At 46.9% G+C, this 27,741-nt stretch overlaps 1 protein-coding gene across 1 annotated transcript in view; it reads left to right on the plus strand.

Annotated features, from left to right (window-relative positions):
• RAD21 (RAD21 cohesin complex component) overlaps nt 1–27,741 on the plus strand; it is a 343,159-nt gene that overhangs the window by 231,970 nt on the left and 83,448 nt on the right. Inside the window, exons 5-8 of the mRNA XM_085605069.1 lie at nt 1,361–1,467; nt 15,118–15,321; nt 16,049–16,174; nt 16,280–16,402. Of these exons, the coding sequence (XP_085461195.1) occupies nt 1,361–1,467; nt 15,118–15,321; nt 16,049–16,174; nt 16,280–16,402 (560 nt within the window). The remainder of the gene's footprint in view (nt 1–1,360; nt 1,468–15,117; nt 15,322–16,048; nt 16,175–16,279; nt 16,403–27,741) is intronic.

Genomic DNA, 27,741 nt, shown 5'->3' on the forward strand with positions numbered 1-27,741 from the left:
AAAATTCCAGCAGTCTAGTTTTTAAAACACCCACTAAGAAGGGGGACCCCTGAGAAATGATACGGGCAGGACTACCAGGGGAATCATCAAGTTACAAAGGAAAGAAAGAGTACCTGCCACGGGTTGATCACAATGAGGCCCTAAATCAGGGTCCAGATACTAAGGGACCACAACCAATAGGCAAACCGAACCAAGATAGAATGGAATGGAGACAAACAGACAGAGTCTAAAATAATTTGAGTATTTTTAAAGAAAAGTATTTTTTATTTTATTTCATCATTAGTGTTTGTGTTAGATATGAAAATCATTTGTTTTATAAAGATTGTAAAAAATTAGACAGAATAAATCAGAGAAAGTAATCAAACAAAATATCCAACAAATACAATTTCAATGTAGCGAATTACTAAACAGTCCCACAAATGCTCCTTCAAACGGACAATCATTCATACTATCACATATCCGACAACAACATCAAACGACATGTAACATTAATACATATTCGTAAAAACACATAACAGGTTGAAATAGTAGTTTAACAACTGAACTTTAAGGAATGGACTTAGAACAGTCCATGCGGCTAAAAGGCACCAATGAGCACGTTTATGGTAGCCGGGAGTGCGGTTACAGAATGCCAATGCGCGTTTCGGTGAACAAGCCCCAACGGGGGCTGCACCTTCATCAGGGCGAAGGAGAGCAGGGATGGTGGGACAGACACACCTAAAGGTCAGTAGTTCCTTCCCCGGGAGCCGCCTATTCGCTGTGCCTCTGTAGAGATCTGTGCCTATGAGGGGCCACCCCAAGCATGATGGGTGACATTAGTGTGGGAGACAATAAACCGAAGACAGGGGTCAGAATTTAGTTACGTGATAAGGGGGAGGAGGCAGAGTTGTGGATCAAGGTGAGCATGTTAGGTGCTCACTAGCCTTCTGTCTCAAGCACAGCTTGGAAAATGAGTGCAATGTAATTATGTAGGTAATCTGTCTCTTGTAAGCGGTTTGCTCATCCCATATCATTAAACAAAATGCAGGCCATTATACTTCATGGGTATTTTTAAAACGCCTTTGATATCTGCATATGATCGTTTTGTGCTGCTTAAACAGTTGGGTTTTCTCAATTTCTTTTTTTATGTGGATGCCACTTTGTAGGCATTAAATGTGTTTTGTGTTGAGTACTTTGCTTGCTTGCTTACTAAGTCATATTTAGAAAGTTGTTGGAAGGCCTTCGCTGAAATTTGTAATTGGGTTTAGAATTTTACAGGTAAGTATGAACTTTCGTCCCTAGGTATTAAATCTCATCCATTTCAACTCTCAATTGCCAATTTTTCATATTTTTTTTTTTTTTTAATTTATTATTATTTTAGTGACATTGATGTGGCACAGCAGTTCAGCTTAAACCAGAGCAGAGTTGAAGAGATAACCATGAGAGAAGAAGTGGCAAATATAAATATCCTTCAGGAGAATGATTTTGGTAAGTAAGAATGGGTTCCTCCTATTTAAAGGTAGCTGTCCTTTTTTTTAAACAAATTTTAAAGTTCATAAATCAAACCAGTATAGGTTAGTAAAATGCATTGAGCTAGTGTTTGGTCCTCTCCAATTTCATTTGAACTTGTTTTTTCTTCTTTTCTTGGAAAATGTTATATGCTTACATAGCTCAGCACTCTTGGTGCTTCCAGCCATCGTTGAAACCTGTAAACTTAAATGACTCAACCATGTACTCTGAAGTTTGAGTGCAAAGTGATGGTCAGCCATGAAAACATGCTTCAAGGGACTTGGAATCTCTGTAGGTCATGAGATTGTTTCATTTTGGATTATGTTTTATAGGTACCTGAATTAGCATAGTTTGCAGTCAAAGGTTTTTTTCTCTTGTACTTGTTTCATCATCTTCCTCCTTCAATGTCCATTCCTGCAAAGATTCTTGATTAGAACGTATTCCTAGCAATCACCTTAAACAAGTAAGTCGGTGTGCATCTTTAAACTTTGGAAAGAAATATTATTCTGATATAGATCCAGATGGTGTGAACTTTGAAGTCTGCTGTCCTAAACCAATACCAGTTTTTTTTTAAACTTAATTTTCCTTCATGTATTAATAGTAATATGCACCGTGCTCTGTCTTTGTGTGTGGTATCTTTTTTCCTTATATAGCGCAAGTCCCGCTCAAAGGCATTGGATTACTCTAAATGCCCACCAGTTACAGTACACAAGGTCACATAGGTTGTACCATGCAGTTCTCATTAGCTTTCTCTAAAACACCTGTTCTGTTTTTAGGTAAGGTTTAGCTAGTACAATTCTGTCCATTTTGTTATGAAATTCTTGTAAAGCCAATGAGAAATAGTTTCAAGGATTTCTTGTAAGGTAACTGTGGGGTAGGCTTTACAACAGGATAAAAGCTGTCTTATTTAGTTGTGAGGATTTCTATATTTTGTGCATTTAGTCAGTCTGCAATATTTACAAGTACTGGGCATATGGTCAGTTCTGCCCTTCCCATTCAGGGCGTCCTCTCCTAGCCAAAATGGATCCTTTGGCTTTGACAGATCTGTAGACCTGGAATATGTCTGCCTTATTAGCACGTCTTCCAAAACAAGTTGGTGAGGTGCAGGGCCATAATTTATTGAACTATTTCATTCTTTATTCCAGGATATGAGAAATGTAGCTTGAATCAGATTATTCTTCTGGTCTTTCAGCCTAGACCCCTCCTTTCCTTGAGGAGAATACATTTCATACTGAGTTTTCTAGAGCAAGAGTACTAACTACTTGTGAGAAAGTGGTTCTGTATATACTGTTCCCAAATAGGTACAGGGTGTACAGAGTCCTCAGTCCCCAGAGGCTTGGCAGAGGCTAATGTTAGATATAACCTTACTCTCTAAAGTGGTAGCTTGGTCGAGCAGTAAGGCAGTATCAGAGGACCATGTAAAGCATTTGTTGTACACACTCAGTCAGCAAATGGTCTCACACACTCAATAACTGAACTCTAGGCCAATGGTTTATATATAAAAAATATGCTTGTTTTTTTTTTTTTTTAGAACCAACAATTGGAATAAAAATATACTTTCTCAGAATTAGATGTTTTATATAAATACTTTGGCAATATGCAATTAACTTTTGTAAACCGTTACAAGTGGTTGCAATAGGCAACACTATTTTACACACAATAATGCATTGAGTTCAATGGAAGTTTCATGTTATTTGCCACAGATTACTTTTAGGATTACTTTTGGAATTCCAGGATTGGATCCTAGATTCAGTCCTGGGTCAGTACTTGGAATCAAGTGATTAAATTACCGTGATGATTTTTAGACAATATTTTGCTATTTTAATAGTTGACACTTAGAAAATATTTCATAGAAAACAGTCAATGATTCCCTATGGCAGAAAATTCAAGTTGCAGGTATAGTATGTTCTCGTTACTTTTGTAATCCAGTACTGGGTGCCTAGACTCAGTACTGCGACCTTTATCCAAAACAGGTAAGTAATTACGTTTTCAGATATTATACGATTTTTAAAGAATATTTAAAGATTGCAGAAATTGACACTTAAAAAGACATTTCACAGAAAAACAGTCAGTGGTTTCCTATGGAAGAAAATTGGGTTACTGGTAAGTACAGTTGTAAGAAGTTTTCAGAGTCCGTGCTGGGCACCAAGATCCAGCACTGGGAACTCACCTAAGAGCAGGTGAGTATTTTCGTTTTCGTTACTCGGCTGATTTTTGGTGAATATTTTAAGTTTTGAAAAGCCCACACTTAGAAGAAATTTCAGAAAAAGCCAGTCAGTGTTACCCTATGGAGAAAATTGAGTTATCGGTTTAAAGGTAAGTACGCGACTGGCAGAGTTAAGGTTCTGGGCATAGACTCGGGGGTCTCCCAGGGTCAGGTAGGTGCAGTTAGTTCACCCCCAGCGGCACAAGGGCGACCGGGTGCAGAGAGAGTTTGGCCCAATGTTAATATATGAGAGGTAGGGGGGGGGGCCTTGGTTGGTGGCTGCTGACTAGCAGGCCATGCGGCTGTGGGAGCTGGGCTCCTGGTCACTTACTCAGGGCAAGTGGGGAAGTAGTTAGGTGTAGAGGTTGCACTGCCAGGGCCACTCGGGCGGCTGGGTGCAGGGTGCTTTTGAGCATTCGGGTGCTCAATTGATTTCAATGGGAAATCTCTGGTTTAGAAAAAGACTGCAAGCTCGGGGACGAGGATTCTTCAGGTGCCACCACCACTTCGAGAGGTAAGTTGGGTAGTTGGAGGATAGGTAGGTACCCCGGGATTGGGCACAGGGGGCCGCGGGGTGCAGGGGTGCCTTTTGGTGTCGGGAAATCTTACCCTCTGTTGATTGCGGTTGGGGGGGGCACCTTGTTCTGAGGCTGCAGGCTTCTTCAGGAGTGTCGAGGGAGGTCCTTGGGTGCCGGACCCTGGGTCACAGTCGCCGAGGGGTCTGCCTCGTGGTCTTTTTTCACTACGGCGCAGGCCAGGCTTGGCTGGTGCAGAGTGTGCTGGGTTCGCGGTTCCGGGCTGCTGCCAGGGATTAGAAGTAGATTTTGAGTAGAGCCTCTACTCATGAGAGTCCCAGGGGCTTAGACTCAAAAGGTAGCCAGGTCCTCCGGGGTTTGTGAGGTTGCTGGCCACAAGAGATGCCAGGTTGGAGCAGGAGCAGGTGCAGGTTTGAGGGTCAACAGACCGGTAGGGCTGGGGCCAAAGCAGTTTGTGTCTTCCTCTTCTTAGCAGCTGCAGGGCAGGTCTTCTTTCTTCTTGTTATTTGATTTTTCGGAATCTGGAATCTGAGGCGGGAAGGTTCAGGGTGCCCCTAAATACTAGATTTTGGGGCGTTACAGGTAGGTGAAGGGCAGGGACCAATGGGTCCCTGTCCTGGGGTGGGTACACCCCCTATCCTGCCTCTCTCCTGTGGGAGGGGGGCAGTAGCCTAGTCCTGATAGGGTGGGGCTTCCCATCTTCAAGATTGCGAGAGCCCGGAGATGTGCTTCACCTCGCCTCCCCCATCTGAGGGGTTGGGTTGGCAGGCTGGCACATCCCCTGTCCTTATTTGGGGTTTCCGGCCAAGCTTCCCGCCAGAGTGGGGGGTTGCAGTGGCCTGGGGAAGCTCACAGAGGCGGCATGCCTTTGAAGCTTCCCCCTGCTCATCCTGGGGGAGGAGATTTAGCACCTCGCCCAGGATGTGCATTGTTGCGGGCCCAGGAGAGCAGGGGCTCTCCTACCCAGGGGTCCAGCAAACATGTCTGCTGTGTGGCAGCCTCAGAACAGACGTGGATTGTAGGTTAGGTTTTAGGGGACATCTCTAAGATGCCCTCTGCGGTGCTTGGTACATTAAATCCCACACTGGCATCAGTGTGGGTTTAATGTATTGAGAAGTTTGATACCAAACTTCTCAGTCTTCAGTGTTGCCATTATGGTGCTGTGGAGTTCGTGTTTGACGAGCTCTCAGCACCATGTACTCTTAAATGGCAGCACTGCACTTGCAGTGCCCAGGAATGGACCTGGGTACTGTAGGGGCACAGGGCTCCTGCGCCCACACCATTGGCATAGGGCACTCAGCTAGAGGGGTGGCTGATGGATGCCATGGCAGTGTAGGTGATGGGCAGGGCACACAGGGATGTGTGCCATGTCGATTCTGTTTTGTCTTGCACCCAGACACCCAGCCTGCAAGGGCATTGTGTGTGTGAAGGGGTACAGGGCCTCTAAGGGTGGCACAATGAGTGCTGCAACCCTTAGAGGCTTTCCCTGGTCACAAGGCCCTGGGTACCTAGGGTACCATTTACCAGGGGCTGCACGTGGCCAGGGTTTGCCAATTTGGGTTTTGTGTGTTTAGGGAAGGAACATAGGCCCTGGGCACCTGATTGGCAGGAGTCCAGGGCACACTCAGTCAAAGTACATTCAGCAATTCAGCAAAAAGTGGGGGCATACCATGTAAGAAAGATGGCACTTTCTCACACTACTAGCTTATGGTCCTTCCAATTCTTTAAGCGCCCATTGTTGAACCTTAAGTTGGTCTTTTCCCTGGAAATAAAATGACTATAGGCAAGGATAGCTTCCTTTATGTCAAAAGCATATAGCAGTAGGCGTGCAGGTCTAGTGAGACTTATAGAAATATGATGGTTCCAATATCGTATCAGATTAGTATTGCCAACTTGCAAAAAGGTATCAAGTAGTGCTTGTTTTACATGCATACCTAGATGTTTCGCAAATGCCCTTTGTTACTTCGGTCATGATGGCTAGATACCCTGTCCATGTTCAGTGATTCATGTAAAAAGGGGTTGGTATGGGTGACACAATGCTGAGATGTAACATGTATTCAAGCATGTAATGTATATATTGTTTATTACAAACTGCAGGCTGTTTTGTGGAACCTATTCACCCAGTAAGTTGTCCCACTGGATTGGTCTATTGGGTAGTAATTGTTGAGTCCAGCACTGTACCGATTGATCAAAAGGTAATGGGTACGAATAAACTTGGTGCCTACCTAGTTCCTTCTCTGCTGAATACACTCTATGGCAGTTCATGACTTGATGTTTTTTTTAAATCTTGTCCATTGCCCATTTGTCATGTATTGTATGGCAAGGGGACCCTGCCATGTAAATGTAGGCACACATTTAATCATTAGGTTGAACCTATCAGACAGCACACAATGTCTGGTTGCAAAAGACCTATTGTGGGCATACCACAATCTTACAAGGGTTTACAGAACCCTCCCATTTGCTTACCATGGTTGGCTTTGTCACTCTTGTGCTTGCTTCTTATTCAACGGCTTTCTTTGTCCCAGCTTCTCCATATTGTTTGTCCATCCCCTGGAGTATAGCCTCTTTGCCATCTTATTGGCTGGCTTCTGTCCTTCACTGCTCACTTTTAGGGAACTATTTTTCTTTCTCTTAGGCCGTCCAGGAGTGTGCTTGTATCTTCCAGCCCTCCCCTATATGTGGCCCTCCCTTTACTGGCCAAATACCATCTCCTGTAATCCTTGTGCTCAAAGCGCTTTCCTGTGCTTCTACTGTGAGAAAGTACCATCTTTCTTGCATGGTATGCCCCCACTTTTTGCTGGATTGCTGATGTACTTTGACTAAGTGTGCCCTTGGCTCCTGCCAATCAGGTGCCCAGGTCCTGTGTTCCTTCCCTAAACCTGTATTACAGCCTAAACCCAATTGGCATCTCTGGCCACAGGTCAGCCCCTGGTAAATGGTGCCATAGGTACCCAGGGCACTGTGACCAGAGAAGGCCTCTAAGGGCTGCAGCACGTATTGTGCCACCCTTAGAGGCCCTGTACCCTTACACACACACACACACACACACACACACACACACACACACACACACACACTGCCTTTGCAGGTTAAGTATCTGGGTGCAGAACAAAAGTCGACAGGGCACACATCCCTGTGTGCCCAGCCCACAACACACACTGCCCTGGCATACATGAGCCACCCCTCTAGCTGGGTGCCCTATGCTAGTGGTGTGGGCACAGGGGCATGAGCCCTGTGCCCCTACAGTACCCAGGTCCATTCCTGGGCACTAAGTGCAGTGCTGCCATTTAAGAGTATATGGTGCTGGGAGATCAACAACACCAATTCCACAGCACCATGATGGCTGCACTGAAGACTGGGAAGTTTGGTATCAAACTTCCCAGCTCATTAAACTCGCACTGATGCCAGTGTGAGATTTAATGTACAATGCGTGACAGAGGGCATCTTAGAGATGCCCCCTGAACCTAACCTACAATCCACGTCTGGTCTGAGGGGCTGCCTTGGCTGCCACACAGCAGACATGTTTCTGGACCCCTGGGTAGAGAACCATCCGATCTCCTGGGCCTGCAACAATGCACATCCTGGGTGAGGTACTAGGTCTCCTCCCCCAGGATGGGCAAGTGAAACTTCAAAGGCATTCTGCCTTTGTGAGCTTCCCCAGGCCACTTGCTGTACTCCGCTACTGGCCCCTACCGGTTCTGACCCCCACTCTGGCGGGAAGACTGACCGGAAACCCCAAGAAAGGAAAGGGGGTGTGCCAGCCTCTCCCAACCCCACCCCTCAGGTGGGGGAGGCGAGGTAAAGCACATCTCTGGGCTCTCGCCATCTTGAAGATGGGAAGCCCTGCCCAATCAGGACTAGGCTACTGCCCCCCTCCCACAGGAGAGTGGCGGCATAGGGGGTGTACCCACCCCAGGGCAGGGACCCATTGGTCCCTGCCCTTTACCTACCTGTAATGCCCCTAAATCTGTTATTTAGGGGCCCCCTGAACCTTCCTTCCTCAGATTCCGAAAATGCAAAGAAGAACAAGAAGAAAGAAGACCTGCCGTGCAGCTGCTAAGAAGAGGAAGACACCAACTGCTTTGGCCCCAGCCACACCGGCCTGTCGACCCTCGAACCTGCTCCTGCTAAGTCCCGGCACCTCCTGTGGCCAGCAGCCTCACAAACCCCAGAGGACTAGGCTACCTTGGGACTCTGAGCATCTGGGACTCCCACGAGCAGTGGCTCTGCTCAAAGCAAATATCTAACCCCTGGCATTAGCCCGGAACTGCGAACCCCTTCACACTCTGCACCCGCCAAGCCTGGCCTGTGCTGGAATGGATAAAGACACAGAGGACGTCCCCCCGGCGACTGTGACCCCGAATCCGGCACCCAAGGATTCCCCTCGGTGCTCCTGATGACGCCTGCAGCCTCAGAACCAGGGACCCCACCAACCGCGATCAACAGAGGGTAAGATTTCCCGACACCAAAGGCACCCCTGCATCCGGCACCCCGCAGCCCCCTGTGCCTGACTCCTGGTTACCTACCTATCCTCCAACTACCCAACTTACCTCTCGAAGTGGTGGGCTCACCTGAAGAATCTTCGTCCCAGAGCTTGCAGCCTTTGTTCGAGCTCTTCCATTGCAATCCATTGAGCGCCCGAAGGCTCAAAAGCACCCTGCACCCAGCTGCCCGAGTGGCCCTGGCCGTGCAACTTCTAATCCTACCTACGCCCCCATTTGCCCTGAGCAAGTAACCAGGATCCTAGCTCCCACAGCTGCGTGGCCTTCTAGTCAGCAGCCAGCAACCAAGGCCCCCCTGTCTCCCATAGGATAACATTGGGCCTAACTCACTCTGCACCCGGCTGCCCCTGTGCCGCTGAGGGTGTAACAACTGTACTTACCTGACCCTGGGAGACCCCTGAGTCTGTGCCCAGAACCTCAACTCTGCCAGTCGAGTACTTACCCAAAAGCCGATAACTCACTTTTCTTCTATAGGGTAACATTGACTCGTTTTCTCTGAAATTTCTTCTAAGTGTGGAGTTTCTAAAATATTCACCTAAAATCAACCGAGTAACAAACGGAAATACTCACCTGCTATTAGGAGAGATACTAGTGCTGGATCTTGGTGCCCAGCACTGACCCTGCAAAGTACTCACAACCGTACTTATCTCTAACTCAATTTTCTCCCATAGGAAATCATTGACTGTTTTTCTGTGAAATTTCTTCGAAGTGTCGATTTTGCAATCTACAAATATTCTTTAAAAATGGTACCAACTGTGAAAACTTAATTACTTGCCTGTTTTAGATAGATGCCCCAGGGCTGAGCCTAGGAGCCCAGCACTGGATTACAAAAGTAACGAGAACATACTTTACCCGTAACTTTAATTTTATTCCATAGGGAACCATTGACTGTTTTTCTATGGAATTTCTTCTGTCGATTTTGCAAACTTATAAATATTCATTAAAAATCGCCTGTATAACTTAAACTCAGTTTCTCAAACTGCTTACAGGTGGTACACTAGTGCTGGATCTAGGATCCAACGCTTACCTAGAAAAAGTAAACATAACCCCACTTACCTACTAAGTGTATTTCCTTCCATAGGATAACATTGGTAATTTGATCAGAAAGTTTTTAAGTGTCAACTTTTAAAATGGCAAAATATTGCTTAAAAATCACAATAGTAACTTAACCAAATTTACTTACTTGTTTCCAAGAACTGTCCCGGACTGAATCTAGGATCCAGTCCTGGAGTTCGAAAAGTAATCTTGAAAGTTATCAATTGCATATAACTTAAAATTCCCATTGAGCTCAATGTATTGTTTGAAATTGTGTTGCCTATTGCAACAAACTGTAACTATTATTTGCAAAAGTCAATTGCCTATTGCAAAGTATTTAACTAAAGCATCTCATTCTGGTTCTAAAATAAAACCGTATATTTTTTTTATACAAACCATTGGACTAGAGTTCAGTTATTGTGTTTGAGACCATTTGCTGACTGAGTGTGTGCAACAAATGCTTTACACTGTCCTCTGATACTGCCTTACTGCTCGACCAAGCTACCACTTTAGAGAGTAGGATATATCCAACTTTAACCTCTGCCAAACCTCTGGGGATTGTGGACTCTGTGCACACTGTACTTATCCAGTATTAGGGTATATTTCATAGATTCACATGCCTGAATCATTCCCCATCGTCGGGATGGGAGTCCCTGGTACATAAAGTAATGTCTCACTAGACGTATAGAGTAATAGGCCAAGGCCCTCACCTTAGTAACATATCCATGTCCTTTTGAAAAAAGGACCAAACTTTGGAGAGGAGCTTATCGGCTATCACCACCCTCTAGAACCTTCCTGGAAGGAGCTCTAGTCCCTCAGATTTTCTACCGCGCGTCTTGCTAAGGGAGTCTCCTCTGAGCTCTGCTCAGCTTTCCTTATTTTTGGATTTCCAGTGCTTCTTACTTCAAAATTCCATCTCCGGGGTGAAGTTTTCCAGTTCCTCATGGCAGATACTCCAAAGAAAGGCCTTTTTAGGTCTTTGCTTCCTGTGGAAAAAAGACTTCATGTGGACGACCAACACAAAGAATGTCTCTACTGCCTTTATCCGGATCACTCCTCAAAGCACTGTAAGATATGTTGTACCTTTTCCTCCGAGACCCTCAAAGATCGTGAGGGACGCTTCTTAATCTGGCTGCAGAGGCTTTAAAGACAAAGAACAAGTACTGTCTTCTGAGGAAAGTGAGGGCTCTTCCATATCTTCAGTCCTCTCAGAAAAGACCAAGGGTGGCTTCTCCAGGCCCTTCGTCACAGCCACCTCAAAAGAAGGTCCATAAAATGACTTCAGAGGTCTCTCCTAAGGCTCTATCAGCGAAGGTTTCTCCTCGGGAGGTTATCCACACCTTCAAAAGACCGTCTTCCACCCTGTCGACGACTGCCTTGTCGACGGTTGCCTCAACGATGAGAATCTCCATCTACGGCATTGTGTGTGACCTCGTCGACGGCGACTGTTTCAACTTCTGCCGCGTCTCCTTCATTATCCACGTTGACGACTCCATCGTCGACGGCGGGTAGGTCTGTCTCATTGACGCTGAAGATAAATAAGACATCGTCGACATCCAAATTGCCGTTGACGCTGCGATCGCTGACGACACCATCGACGAAGACGGTCCCGTCGACATCCACTTCATCGTCGACGACTGCTCTGACAACGGGAACTCCATCTACCATGGTACCAGTCAACGCTTCACCGTCTGACTATACTGTCGACTGGCCCGTCGGCGACAGCGGATTCCAACCTAAAAAGTACGTATGTACGTACATCTAAAAATCTTTTGGAGGAAGAAGATTCTGATGGCAGTATGTTTCGAATGGCGACAAGCCCATCTCAACGTAACGTTAAGTATCAGGACAGTTCAGACTGAGGATCAATTACAGGAAGATGAGGCAGTTTATCCTGAAGAATACCATCCGCCTCCGCCTCCCATGGTTTGTCTGCCTGCATCCCTAGTTTCTGATCTGCAATTCCTCATTACAGACTATAAGCAGAAATATCCCACTTCTGCAACGTCTCCACCTCCAGTTGTGTCTACACCGCCAAGACCGCGGCCTCCACCTTTAAGTTTGCAGTCTGAGCCTGTCACTTCACCACCTCCGCTTTGTACAGACTATGAGGAGGAGGATCAACATGAAGGGGAACTTCAAGATTCCCAATCTACTCGTGATGAGTGGGACGATTATGTACTCCCCTGTCCAGCTTCCCCCGTGCCTGCTCCATCTGACTCGCCTCCTGAGGACATTGGCGGATTTCACAACATAGTGGAAAGAGCGGCACAGCGTTTTCAAATACCTATGCCTTCACACCAGCAGGATTGCTTCCTCAATGATTTTAAAGAGCACTTTAAAAAATCGCTAGGATCGATCCCTATTATAGATTACATATGGGATCAGGGTGTTAAGCTAATGCAGAACCCTTCCTTGGTGCCTCCAGTATTACCTCGTCTGGATAAAAAATACAGGGCTCCAGATACTGCTCCAGCTTGCCTCACCGGACATCCTAAACCAGACTCCGTCATCACACAAGCTGCTCAGCGGAAATCGAAAAATCCCTCCGCTCTGCTGACCGCTCCTCCGAACAAAGAGGGTAGACGGCTTGATAATATCGGCAAACGTTTCTCGTCAATGTCCGCATTAACAGTGCGTGCATCCAATTCCTTGGCACTGTTAGGACGCTATAACAGGCAGATGTGGGCAGATATTGCTCCATATCTTGATGCCTTGCTAGATGACTCAAAGGAAGAAGCAAAAAAGATCTTGCTGGAGGGTGAACAGTCTGCATCAGAGATAATGTACTGTGCGATGGATATTGCCTCTACTGGATTTCGCCAACTGGCTGGCCTGGCTGTACTACAGCGGCAGGTTTGGTTAAAGGCGACTTCGTTCCGACCGGAGGTACAAACTAAAGTTTTGGACATGCCCTACGATGGTCAGCTTCTTTTTGGAACACACATTGATGAAGCTCTGCAGGGTATAAAAAAGGATAGACACAGCTAGGGCTTTGGGTACCCTCCGATTAAAGAACCCATCTTTTCGGGGCTCAACAGGAAGAGGACAAACATCTGCCAGAGGTGATTACCAACACCGATCTTCCTTTTCTTCCACTCCGCAATATCGACCACAATACCAGCAATGTCAACAGCAGTCCACCTACACTAAGTCTTCCTTTCGTGGCAAAGGAGGTCTTCATAAAGACGCTGCTCGGCAACAATGACTTTACACCACCGCTGGTCTCCAACTCCTCTCAGCTCTCAAAGGTTGGAGGAAGAATTTCCCACTTTCTAAAAAAATTGGAAGCAAATAACGGACCGTTCGGTTCTGCAACTAGTTCAATTCGGACATTCAATAGTTCATTCAAATTCTTCCCCAAACCCCTCCCAGACCTATGCTTCACAAAAATGTAGGTGCTCTGTTCCTAGAACTTTCAGTTATGCTCCAGAAGAGAGCTATAGAAAGAGTTCCTCTACGTCAAAGGGGGAAGGGTTTTTACTCCCGTTTTTTCCTGATACGCAAAAAGGAGAAGAAATGGAGACTTGAGAAGTCTCAACAAATTCCTGAAAAAGCAGTTGTTTCGTATGGTTACCATCCAGGAAGTACTGCAGCTACTCAATGCTGACGACTACATGGTGTCTTTAGATCTGCAGGATGCCTATTTTCACATCCCGATCCACCGCAACCACAAAGTTTGATATTCGCAGTAGCGGGCAGGCATTACCAATTCAGTGTCCTGCCATTCGGACTCAAATCGGCGCCACGCGTTTTTACAAAATGTCTTTCTCCGGTTGCCGCATATCTCAGACAACACCACCATCAGGTCTTTCCATATCTGGACGACTGGCTCGTCAAAGCACCCTCTCTACAAGGCGCGTCCAGGTCTTCCGACGCCTGTCTAATGCTTTTTGATCGCTTGGGGCTTACTCTCAATAAGGACAAGTCCGTCCTTCCCAGTGTATAACATTCCTGGGTGCTACTCTTGACACGCTCCAGAAGAAAGCGTTTCCCTCACAAGAGCGAAGAGACAAGCTTCTTTCCTTGGCGATTCGCATACGATCCAAAAAGTCTTACAGTGCGCCTTTTCAAATCCCTGCTCGGGATGATGTCTTCCTGCATTTTACTAGTTCCACACTGTCGCCTTAACATGCGCCCTCTTCAAGAAGCACTATCAGCTCAATGGGTCCAATGTACAGGATCATTCGACGTCATCCAGGTGACCCCTCAGCTGATAAAGGCTCTACGGTGGTGGATTTGCTCTCCGAACCTTTCTCAAGGCTTGCCTTTCTTGCTTCCTCCTTCTCCACATACCATCACAACAGATGCGTCCCTGGAAGGTTGGGGAGCTTTCCTCCAAGAACTCCAGATCAGCGGGAAATGGTCCCTTTCCGAAAGGAAACTCCACATCAATCTCCTGGAGCTACGAGTGGTTTATCTCGCTCTTCTAGCATTCCTATCACGAATCAGAAATTCTCTAGTGCTTGTACGGACCGACAATACCATGACCATGCACTATTTAAACAAGCAGGGAGGGACTAACACTCTCTCACAAGTAGCAAAAAATCTGGAACTGGTTGCTTCATCACAACATTTCTCTTTGAGCATAGTATGTTCTAGGAACACACAACGTTCTAGCCGAATCTTTGAACAGACAAGACAGCATGTCACGAATGGGAGTTGAATCAGCGGAATCTCAACCGCATATTCTCTCAGTAGGGCACCCCTCTTCTGGACCTATTCGCTACCAAGCAGAACCCCAAATGCCAACACTTCACAAGCTGGCATCCCCAGAAGTGATCTCTGGGGAATGCATTTTCGATCGCATGGTGCAACAACGTCTTTGCATACGCTTTTCCACCAATTCCCCTGATTCCCTGGGTTCTCAGGAAATTGAAAGCGGAACCTTGCACGCTCATCCTGATTGCTCCAGCTTGGCCACGCCAACACTGGTTCAAGGAGCTTCACCTTCTCTCCCTGGAACCGCCGATCCGGTTGAAACAGTTTCCCTCTCTTCTCACTATGAACAACCAACAAGTCCAGCATCTGGATCCAGCCTCTCTCAGATTATCCGCTTGGCTCCTGAGTTTAGAGAGTTTCAGGGTCTAGACATACCTCCGGACTGTAGAGCAGTTCTGGCTCGGGCTCGAGCAGATAGTACTAACAAAACATATTCCTTAAAATGGAAGAGGTTCATATAAGATTGCAGTGTATTTATCATACTTTTTGTGTTGCACATTGCTGAATATTGATACTGTGAAGTAAAGAAAGTTTACTCTAAGCAGCCTGAATTCTTTGGAGTTCATTGTAGCATTATACCATACCTACTCTAGATTGCTTGATGCTAAACTTAGTGTTTTGTTTGCAGGTGACTTTGGCATGGATGATCGGGAGATGATGCGTGAAGACGGTGCCTTTGAAGATGACATGTTGGTAAGCACCAGCGCATCTAACCTCCTGTTGGAGCCAGAGCAGAGCACCAGCCATATTAATGAGAAAAGTAACAACCTCGAATATGTAGACCCATACAAAGATGACAACTTTGGCGAAGGAAATGATGGAGGAATACTTGGTAGGTTTAGTTTGAAACTGTTAGTGCATATTTGTCTTAAAGGCCAGTTTAACTCACATTCAAGTTGTTTTGCTGTTTAAATTAACTCCACTGGTTTGTTAAATGCCGTGACACAATACCTTGTTTGAATTCCTTATTGTGAAAATGCATAATACCTGTTCTGTGACACTTTGCTCTTGTGAACTGTGGGAACAAGCCCTTTATTGGAGCTTGGTAATTTGCATTAGAGCCTGTACAGTGTGGGATTTTTTACTGATGTGTATATGACTGGCCAGTTAAATAGAAATATTGAATAGAAATGTATAAATGAAGTTATTGAAATGTAATACCCAGTTTATTCATTATAGTGGAGTTCATTTAAACCATATTAATACTCCTATAATCCAAGAAACGGACAAAGCTACTTTATTTTAGTACTCATTTCCTTAGTGTTAATGGAGAATTGCTAATAGTCTTTACCTTGAATGCACTGTTTGCCAAATTGTTGTGTGTTACTGTCCTCTTAGTCCAAGATTAGGCATTTTTAAGTGCAGCTAAATTTTGTCATCTGCTGTAGAAATACCATTTAACTCCTGTTTTTATTTACTGTAAATTTGTTATGAAATATAACCAAAAAGACTTGTTGATACTCTGTGCAGCTGAGATAAGCACTTGACGTTTTTAGGTACCTTAGTAGTTCACATTGTGTAGTAGATAAATAATTTTTCATTTTTTTTTTTTTTTTTAGATGACAAGCTTCTTAGTAATGATGATGGAGGGATCTTTGATGACCCACCGCCTCCAATTCCAGAAGGAGAAGTGGCGATGCCCGAACAACCTCCACATGATGACGATATGGATGATGATAATGATAGTGGGTATCTTATTGCGTTGAAGCTGCTTTTTGTGTGGCTTTTTTTTTTTATTTCCCATGACCTTTAGAGTTGATTATTCATATTTTTGTCATTACTCTTGACAGTGGGTGGACCAGATAGTCCAGACTCTGTGGATCCAGTTGAGCCATTACCAACAATGACTGATCAGACTACTCTCGTTCCAAATGAAGAGGAAGCATTTGCATTGGAACCCATTGATATTACTGGTTAGTTATTCAAATCTGCGTCTAATTGATGTGAACATTCCTGATTTCAAACGGTTTTATTCATGCAATTGGAACAGGAGTTTTTTTTCAAAAAGACTTGTGTGTATAAATGTAAATTATGGAGAAAATCATGCAAATGCTTTCTGGGGGTCTCTGTTAGTCAGTCCTATATCTGGAGAAGGAGCTTGAAAGACTCTTCCGCGCTACAGTTTGCTACAAGGCCATGTGATTAATCTGTTATTTTGTACTCCATACATCTACATAGGTCTTGTGGTTTTTTTTGTTTTGTTTTTTTAGTATTCCTTCTAGGCTAGTGCAGGTAGTCAACAGTACATGTGTCCTCTTTCTCCCTACCTTGACCATTGATCTCTCTTAGACAGATGTCTCAGATCCCCGCCCCCCACTTCTGGTGCCCAGGTAGAACTCTACATTTATAGCGTTTATTCAGGCCTGTTAAGTGCTAAGTATTTCTGTCTTTGTTTAGTTGTCTTACTGCACACATTTATCTCTGTTTCACCTATTCAATGCTAGCAAAGCCTACACAGACTAAAGACTTTAGAGCCATATAGGTAGTTGGCAAAGCTAGTCTACTTCAGAAAAATGCATCAGCTTAGCATTGGTTAAGTGTGATTTAGCCTCAGGAACAGGATTCTTGTGTATCCCATGCTTTAAGTGAAATTCATGGGTATGCTGGTGTTTTCATTGAGACATCCAAAATGTGCTGTGCAAGTTACTAGTGTTGCCACAGACTACCTATATTTGCCTGAAAAACCTTCCTGTTTATCAGTCTGCTAACTTTATGTGCAGTTCTGAGGTTCTTTGGTGAGTGACGAGTCTTACAAAGCAGCAGATTCTGTTAGATGCCTCTTTCAAAAATCTGTATGCCTTTTTAAAAAATCTGTGCCCACAAAAAGTAGATTAGGCCACGCCTAACCATTTCAGGACATATCTTCAGTCCACAAAATCGAGACTGTATGGTTACATTTAACATAGCATGGAAAAGGCCTTATTTTAACTTTGCTAATATCTTTGGCACCACTTGAATAATCTGCACAATATTTATCAAACAGTTGGGCCATTCAGCTAATTTTTAGCATGTCTGGTTTTGAGCACATCTACCCAAGCCGAAAACCAGAGGGTACAGTGGTGCATGAAGCCCACATCTTGCCTTTCTCAGACAAAAGCTGTGCCCAGTGAACTATGCCCAAAAGAGCTGGTAGGAGAGCCTGGACAAAAGCTAGACCCTGAGGTACAGCGCCTCTGCCTATCCCTGTGCGCTAATGTATTTGTTTTGCCACTGTGTTTTTGGTTTAAACCATTTTCCGAATTCTGAGCATCTAATCATAAAACTAAACATTTTTTTTTCAAAGTCCTAAACCCCCCCTACCCAACCCCCCCTCCCCCCACCCAACATAACGATTCGTAGTACACATTCAACCAAACTTAATAAAAATCAGAAAACAGGTTCTGGTCTTTGTCTGAATTCTATAGACCAAGATATGAAGGTAATCGAACACTGACTGAACTATAATATTATACTAATGGCAATGCTGTACACATTTAATATTCCATGCCATTGTCCCTTGTATGGCACTGCTCTTTTGTATTATATGTTGGTGTCCCACTTTTCCTTTTTAAAGTGATTTCATCCACATGCAAACAATAGTGAGATCACTAGTTATACAGGGAAATCACTAGTGGCTTATACAAAAGTATGGATCTAAAGGGAGCTTTTTGTGGCGTTTTTAAAGATCCTGAGATTGTCCCAGACAAGGTGCAGAAAGATTTAAAGTGATGGGTCTTGGAAAACATGCCTAGTAGCACTTTTCAAAAACCTGATACCAATGATGGCCTCACAGCAGGCGCGTCACTCGCTGGCTAGGGTGCACCTATTGGGAAATAGCAACTTTGAATTAAGTGAGCTTAGCAATAAACTGTCCTATACAATCGATAAGATCTCTGAAACATGGCTTACACCAACCATAGAACTTTGTACTACTGTCACAATGTTAAGGTTTTGCATCCAAGTGTGTGCACTTTTAGTCCCAGGGTAAGCTACTGTTTATACATTTTATGAAAAGCCTTCACTGGAAGATATACTGCAAAATGGACAATGTGAAAAATGTTGGAACATAAGGGGAGAACTTAGAAATATTAAGTACATATTGCATAGTAAACTCTCTTAGAAGCTCCAATGGCTTACATAATGGGAACGACAAATGGAAACACTTTTTTTTTTCATTTAGTTATCATTAAAATGTAAGCCGCTACATTAGATGCCTTCTTCCATGGGGAATTTAATTCTATCACAGTTGATGAGTGCCCTTTGAAATAATGTGCAAGGGTATTCTAACTGGAGACAGTTTTCCCAATTGCAGTCAGATAGTTATGTAGGGTGAGCGAATTATAAGCCTCAACTATACAGGAAACTTAGAAATCTAGAGGGATAAAGTGGTCATGAGTACCAAGCTTTAGTTTATCTGAAAAGTAGTATCACTATCTGAAAACGAATTACTGCTGCCATACTATGCAAATGTCTCCATAAATGATTAAATGATAGCTTTGCAGCCACATATGTGCGGATATATACTTAGGAAATATCCTTCACAGGGAGTTAATAGCACTACATTTGCAAAAGAATATTAACCGCTTGAACTCACTTATCACAAGTAGCTTTCTACCTCCCTAGCGAAAGACAAGAGATGCTGCAAATGTTAAAATGTGTTTATAAATGACTTTAATAATGCACAAAATCTAAAGATGGTGACTGTATTGGGACCTTGTGGGCTTATGCTCGACAGAGTTGTAGGGACTTCTACATTTGATGCCAAGATTAAAATCTGAAGTAACGATGGGATATTTCCAGACTCAACCACTACACGGCAGAGTTATCCTTGTCGTGTGAATCTGTGTGGTATGCTTGAAGATATGGGCAGGGAAAATGCATAGACTGGGTGTGATCTGACCAACGTGCATGGTGGTGAGTGTTACAACAGGAACCACATTCCTGCAGATGAGTAAGAAGGGTGTGATGGGAGACAAAATCCAAGGTCACTGAGAACCAACAAGAGCACAGGGTACCACATTGATCCATAATAACTGAGCTTGCAAAAGAAATTGACCAGAACAGATTCAGTCTTTTTAATGGGCTTGAAACCAGTCTGCTGGTGGTCAAGGAGCCCTGAATCCCTGAGGAAAGAAAGGAGTGAGCAGGGCTAGGTGGCGCGCACGCCAAATGGCCGCACCGGTGTGAGGCTGCGGCGGCCCAGTATAGTTATTCTTCATTTATCCTACTCGGAGGAACTGATTGATGCCCGAAAATGGTGGTGAGGTGAAGCGGGAGTGTCGCTGAAGACTCGCTGAGGATTTCGGTCGAATCGCGGCATTCCTGCACTTGCTACGTCGCCGGGAGCTTTTGGCCGGTACTAGAGCCGGAGCGCTACGGTGCCCTACCCCGGCCTTCAGGATCACGCGAGGCCAATGCTGATCACGAGGTGACCAGGCCCTGTGCTACGTGATCGGCGGTGCGGCCAGAGTCGACATTCCTGTCCTCGTGAGTACAGTCCACAGAGTGCAAGCAAGGTGCCCTGCCTGCTTCTTGGTTGGGACCAGCGGTGTATACTGCAGCATTACCAAAAAAGCGGCGAAGAGACATAATGCATAGCGCCCTGAGGGCATCGGGGTATAGGTGTTGTCCTAGTCTGCCTATGCCCTGACCAACCGTGGGGTATGGGTCTGCCTCTCTCACATGGAAGGGGGGCTGGAGGCTTAGACCCTGCATCTGCCTGCTGCTGAGGAGACACCGACTGGGCCACGTCTCGCTTACGTGGATACAGCTGGTTGGAAGGCTTTGGGAGCAACCTGGTGGCGGAGTGCCCCGGATATTACTAGTTGGACCTCAGGCGGGGCTGTCCGGCGCTGTGAGGGGAAGCGGGGGGTGGAGAACGGATAGCGACTGGACTGCTCCGGCCCCCCCCCCCCCCCCCCCCTGATACTTTGGCACTGGGCAGCGCACTGTGATCTGGCGCGAGGCAGTGCAAGGGAGCACTTGCCCACGCATTCCGCGTGCTGCATGACTGGAGGCCCGTGGGCGCTGCCTGAGAGAACAACTGCAGAGATTACACAGGCAGAGTGTGGAGTATTTTGAACTTTCTTTCCACGTTGCTGGACCTACGAGTGGCGACTGCCCGGAAAGTTTGTCCTAGCGTGCTGCAGTGCTGGGGGCCCGAGACATTGCTGTACTGGCTCTCCTGGCCCACTGGAGTTGAATTCATTAATGTTGGGGAGGACATGGTTGATTGGTGTACTGCGCGCTGATAGAAAGCGATTGGATATAACATTGGCGGAGCGGCTTTGTGTGGGAAGAGCCCCTGTTGGCCCCCGGGTGCGCTGTTCCGTCCGCCTTTTGCGCCGTGGGCTGTGGCGTAATTCGTTGGGCCGGGAGTGTTACGTGCTCGGGGCATCATGGACAAATCAGATAACCGGCAACCCAAATTGACTTTTGAGGCGGTGAAGCGGAATGCTCGGGGCCTGCAGGAGAGCCAGGGGCTGGACAACAGAGACTAAGTCCAGAGTGGAGCGGCAATGCCGGCTACCGATGTGCAGAGTATTCTTCAGGAGGTCCGGCAGGGGTTTGCTACTATTGTGGACAAGGTTGATAGAATGTCATTGCGTATCGACACCATTCCGCATAAGTTAGACTGACATGAGGAGCGCATAGGGGAGGCGGAGAGGCGTATTTCGGACACGGAGGATGCCACAACTCTGGTCACTGCACAGGTTACCCACATGGACAAGTTGCTGAGAATGATCGCTGCGAAGAACCAGGATTTAGAAGCGCGCAGTCGGCGCAATAATATTCGCGTCCTAGGTATTCCGGAGTCAACCAACACAGGAAAAGTGCAGGAATACGTGGAAAAACTATTGCTAGCCTCAGTCGGAGCGGACGCCTTCTCCAGTCAGTTCATAATAGAACGAGCACATCGCACATTGGGCCCATGGCCGCTTCCGGGGGGCCTGCCGCGTCCCATAGTAGCAAGACTCCTAAACTATAGAGACCGGGATGTGGCTCTTCGTGTTGCAAGAAACAAAAAGCAGCTGACATATGATGGCAATATTTACCCGGATTTTACCCCCATGGTCCAGGAGGAAAGACGCAAGTTTACGGATGTAAAGAAGAAACTGCGACTAGCCCAAATTGATTACGCGTTGCTGTACCCTGCGCGCCTTTAGGGTGACGCATCAGGGTCAGCAGCGTTTTTTCACCAAGCCACAGCAAGTAGAAGAATTTCTCAAGCATTTGAAGCGGACAGGACGCAGTGATGGAGCATCAGCGGCATCACCGCAGCCCTCGGCGCCGGGGGCAGACGAGGACCCACAGTAACTATTGTACTGCTTGCAATTAACATCTCCATTTTGTTTTCAGTCACTGTGAGCTGCGGCAGGGGTATTGAGGTAGCCGTTGTGGCTGGCTGGCTGGAACTCTGGGGATAACTTTACATACTGTTTGGCCGATTGGCAGCTCTGAGTCCTTTCATGTACACGCTGGGCACCCTTGGCTCCTTTAGAGTCCAGCCCTCACCATCTGTGGTGGACTTTTGAAGCGGGGAGTATCTGTGTTGCCACCTAGGGAGACCCCCCACCGGGCATTCCCCCCGCGGTTGTACACTGCATTGCCTGCACTATGCATGCTTGTCTTATTTCTTTTGCAGGTTTTTTTTTTGGTTTTCTAGGGAGGAGGGGAGGGAGGGCGATCAGTACTGGCAAGTTGGGGTTGCTTGAGGGGGAGGGATCACGGGAGAACTGTTAGTGTTTATATCTGTTCTTTCTAGCACAAGACGGTTTGGTTTTAAACATCCTTCAGGTGACAGATGATTCAACAGGTGAGCGATTGGCACAAAGTATAGTGACACAGTATAGGCACACCCACGCACTGAGCTGCGCTCTCTGGACATGGGCTTCTTTCTTTTATTTATTGATAAGCACACATGCCCCTATTTAACATGGAGTCCGAGAAACTGAATATTGTAACGTGGAACGTCAAGGGGTTGGGAGATGCACGAAAAAAGAGAAACATACTAGCCTACTTGGACCGGCACCAGGTGCACATAGCCATGTTACAAGAGACACATTTTAATCCCCGGAGTTTTAACACCTTTGCGCGTAAATGGGCAGATCATCGTATCTTTTCCTGGTACTCATCATATGCAAGAGGTACGGCCATACTTATAAAGAAGTGTACACCCTTTCAGCTGGCTGGGGCTACCTGGAACGAGCAGGGGAGGTATTGCCTGGCTTGGGGTAGACTGGGTACGGACTCCGTCACCCTGGCCTGCTGCTATGGGCCGAATGTGGACGACCCAAATTTCTATTCTGCGCTATGGGCTCGGATCTTTGAGGTAGGCTCTAACCATATAATCTGGGGAGAGGACTTCAATGTTGCATGTAATCCAGAGGTTGATAGGTCTCATCCTGCCCCTCATTACACAAAATCTTGCGCTGTCTTACAAAGCACACTTACTACTTATCACCTAACTGATGTCTGGAGGCATATTCACCCCCAACAGTTGGAAGGTACACACTTTACGGCGCAGGCGGCCACGTGGGCGAGACTAGATTATTTATTTGTGACCCGTGGATTGGGCCCAGCTATATCTCAGGCGCAGCACTTGGCCCGTACTTACTCGGATCATGCCCCAGTAAAATGTACGCTATCATCGGCAGATTATGGTCCCCCACGCAGCAGTTGGAGGCTGCATGCTGCTATTCTATTAGACCCGGTTTTTCAAGAGGAGCTGGGGGGGGGGGGGGAAGTGCGCGATTTTTTTTGTACGGAACAAGGACTCTGTAGAGAAGGTTGAGACCATTTGGGAGGCGTTCAAAGTTACACTTGGGGGTTATTGTATATCCAAGGGGGCAGGAGTGCTCAAGGATATAATGGGCACACTGTATAACCTGGAGAAAGACCTAAAGGCATTTGAGAGGAAGCTGGCCTCACATCCGGACGGTCCCACTCAGCTGAAATTTAGAGAGACGCTCACAGAATATATGGAGTCGGCACGGAGGGAGGCGCATTTTCGGGGCAGATATTAGGTGGCTAGACGGTATGGAGAGGGGGAAAGGCTGGGTAAGGCGCTGGGTGACACGATTAGAAAGCCACGTTATTCCAACTATGTGCTGGAAATTGAGGGTCCGGAGGAAGCGTTGTATAGAGATACTACCAGCATACTTACTGCCTTTGCCACGCATTATACCCAATTGTATGCCACGCATAGGGTAGATGAGATAGATCTGGATACCTATCTGCAGGATGTGACATTGGGATGGCTGAGCGATAGGCAGCGACAGTTCCTATGTGCCCCATTTGAGCTGGATGAGGTGAGGGACGCAATTATGCACTTGCAGTCGGGGAAGGCGACAGGTACAGACTGCATATCAGATGGCCCCATCCTTCGGGAGGTCTATGAGGATGCCTTGGAAGTCGGGCGCCTACCCCCATCTATGAGAGAGGCCCTAATCGTCTCGCTCTTAAAGCCGGGGAAAGTGTGATTCCTACAGGCCGCTGTCACTTCTTAATTGTGATGTAAAAATACTGGCTAAGCTCATAGCCAACCGCCTTAGCTTGTTGCTAGAGAACCTAATACTTCCTGATCAGTCTGGGTTTGTGCCCGGCCGAGCTACTTCCCACAATTTAAGAACCCTCTTTATTGTGCTGAATAATGTCTCCTGAATTGCCTATGGCGGCGGTATTTCTTGATGCCACAAAGGTTTTTGATTAGATTGAGTGGGACTGTTAGACCTGTCAGCCCTTTGGGTGGTCCCTCCTCATCATTATTTATTTTGTCCCACTTTTGCCTCAAACCCTGTTTGAATTTTTCCTTTTTGGGAACCACCAGACTTTTTAGTGTTGCTGCAGATTCAGGGAGCCATTTTAGCTACCCCTGAAACTTCTGTCTGAGGGCCTGGAGCACAAAATGGTGGCCACCTGTGACATCACCAGCATCCACTGGAACCTGCTAGCACCTTCCAGAACATTCCAGAACCCTGTGACAGTTGGAGGCGGTTTAGAATGTTGGGAAGCTAAGACAGAGAGTTGGCAGTTGGCAACTGACTGGTGAAGAGTGAGCAGCAGAAACCTGAAGGAGGAAGGAGTGAGGCAGCAGGGGTGGAAACTTGTGCCTGGAGTGGGGTCCATAAACCCACCCTTGATACTAGTCCCTACTGACTGAGCCCAGCCTGGAGCCCTGTGTGGGAAGAAGTCAGAAACACCATCCTAAGGACCTGGACAGCAGGAACAGGCCTTAGAAACAGAGAACAGCAAGATCCTGACCTGGAAACTGGTTTCCCTGGAGTCCGACGTCGAGTAGCCTGAGACCTGGAGCCCGAGGTGGAGAAGCGGCGCAGACTGGAAAAGCAGACGTCGTACCCGGAGCCGCCAGAGGTCGAGAGAGGGCGCCGTCAGAGGTCGTGAGGAGTACCAGAGGTCGAGGAGGAAGTCACCCGAGGTCGAGTGAGCGGCGTCATCGGAGGAGTGAAGTCCGCCCTCCGGAGTCGTCGGAGACCGAGGTGAGGTGTACCGGAGGTCGGGAGTGAGGATCGCACTCCGGAGTCGCCGGAACCTGTGAGAATCGTGCCGGAGGTCGGGAGTGGAGGTCGCACTCCGGAGTCGCCGGAAACCTAAGGAGAGGAGCACCGGAGGTCGGGAGTGAGGATCGCACTCCGGAGCCGCCGGAAGTCGACATCGAGTCAAGGCCGGCCGACGTCATCGAAGTTGAGGTCGCCATCGGACTGGAGCCGCCCGAAGTCGACATCGAGTAAAGACTGCCCGACGCCATCGAATCAGAGGTAGAGATCGAACCGAGGCCGCTGACATCGAGACCGGAGCCGCCTACCGGCGTCGTCAAAGAACTGACATTGTGCCGAGGCCGCCAACATCGAACTGGAACCGCCTCACGGCGTCGACACGACTCCAGCGGCGTCGGAGCATCAGAAAAAGGGCAGTAAGTGGAGTAGAGGGCGCCTAAGGCCCTGTGGAGACCTGAGAGACTGCTCTAAGGGGCTAGGGAGGTGCTGGAACCAACCTGACTGTGCCAGGGGTGAGCTGGGACTAATCTAGAGAAGTTGTGTGGAGGGAGAGAGCCAGGTCTCTGGTATTCCCCCCTTGATCTACCTCAGTTTAGGCCTCAGCCTTGTCCAAGCCAGGGAGTAGACACCCCCAAGCCTTCCGCATCCCCACAAGCTGTGCCTGGGCCAAATCAGCCCTTAGGAATTCAAAAGTGAACTGATTCTATGAGTGTCACTGTCAGCTTTTAAGTATTTATTAAGGGCACTGTATTTATTGTATTTAACCTATTTATTGCTTCACTGTATTTATTGGTCCACAGTATTTATTGATGCACAATATTGATTGGTTTACAGTATTTATTGCCTCAGAATATTTAATTGCCTGTATGTATTGCATTTATATTTATGTCTTCATTATTTATGATCACCCCTATTTATTGAATCATTAAGCCAGTATTTATTTGACCTGCACTATTTAAAGTTTGTATATTGTGATTGTTATTTATTTATCCAATCAGCAACTAAGAGAAAAAGAAGATAAAGAAAGATATTTTCACAATTTTTACGGTGTAGAGTCGTTTTTGGAACGGATGCACGCATGGTTATTGTTTGGGTATGTCGTATGCTTAGCACGGAGCCTGATTCCTGACCACTCGAGCCAAGCTACCACAGTGTGTCCGGAAGACCACCACCATCCTTTCAGAGTGGGAGTGTGGTTTTCCAACATAATTGGTGTTCAGTGGTGGGATAGAGCTGTGCCTACGTATACTCAACAATAACTGTGGGTAGTCCATAGGCCTACACCGGGAGTTTTCTCAAAGCGGCCTTCCTAATTGTGGGTTTTTGTTTTTTCCAAATTTACTCTGGTGGTGGGAGGAGGTATTATTAAAGGTACCCCCCTGCATAGTTACTGCACAAAACCTGTCCTCTAACCTGAGTGGGCGAGATGGAATTTGTACTAGAAAATCTAGAAACGTACACTGTGGCCCAACTCAGGGAGTTTTGCCAGCGGGAGGGGGTGTACTGTCCCCCAGGAGCAAAGAAGGGTGCACTCCAAACCAGCTTAAGGGCTTGGGGGGAGGCACGCCGAGAAAGCAAGGCTGAGGAGGAGGACAGGGATAGAGAGCCTGACACCGAGGGGGCTGAGATGTACCAACCTGAGGTGGGGAACCTGTCAGCGGGGCCCAGAACCATTTCTAGGAAGGGCAGCAGTGCCTCTAGCGGTGGCTTGTCTGAAGTGGAGTTAACAGACCGGAGGGAGAAAAGACAGCTCACATGGGACTTAGCAAGGCTGGAGAAGGAGAAGGAGGAACAGAGGATGGCCCATGAATTACGACTGAAAGAAATAGATCTTCAGATCCTGAGAATCGGGGCACAACCTGTTCCTAATGGTGGCAGCCAAACCCAAGAGATCACCAGGGAACCTAAACCCTACCTGCCAAAGGACATAGTAGCTAGCTATGGGGTGGGTGATGATATCGCCAAGTGGCTAGCAGCCTATGAGGTCTCGTTGAGGGCCCATGGGGTTCCAGAGAAGTACTGGGGAGGGGGATTGTACAAGTACATGCCTCCAGCTGGTAGGGATGCTTTATTGGCCCTCGAAGAGGATGAGCAGACCCACTACCCCACCATGAAACTGGCGCTCATAAGGAAGTTTGGACTAACACCCGAAAAGTACCGACAGAAGTTTAGGGGTAGTCACAAACTGGGCACACAGAATTGGGTGGACTTCCTGGACTATGCAAAGAAGGCACTGGAAGGTTGGATTCAGGGCAGTGAAGTGAGGAACTACGAGGGGTTGTTTGACCTAGTACTGAAGGAACACCTGCTCGAGAAATGTTTCCCTGAACTGCGGCAACACCTGGTGGATAGCAAGCTGACCAGTCCCCGGAAGCTTGCTGAGGAGGCGGACATTTGGGCTAGTACCCGGGTGTCCACAAGGGGGACTGGAGGGGATACTCAAAAGGCCGGACAGGGCGCCCCCCAGAAGAAAGAGGGAGGGGAAAACAAAAAGGAGTTCTCCAAAGGCCCCCAAAATAACTTCCAAGGGAAGGGAACAGGATTCACCCCTAGGGCTAACCCACCCAGAAACCCTAATCCTGGCCAGAGTCAGCAGCCAAGGGTTGTCCATTGCTAGGAGTGCGGTGGCGTTGGACACTATAAAGGAGATCCGAAGTGCTTGAAACGACCACCCCCTCCCACTGGAGGAAAGACCCCCGGAGTAGCTAGTGTAGTGCTCGGGGAGGAGATGCCCTTAACTAAGGGAAGGGAGTGGG

Source organism: Triturus cristatus, chromosome 5_1 (genome assembly GCF_964204655.1).
Source record: "Triturus cristatus chromosome 5_1, aTriCri1.1, whole genome shotgun sequence".
Lineage (NCBI taxonomy): Eukaryota > Metazoa > Chordata > Amphibia > Caudata > Salamandridae > Triturus > Triturus cristatus.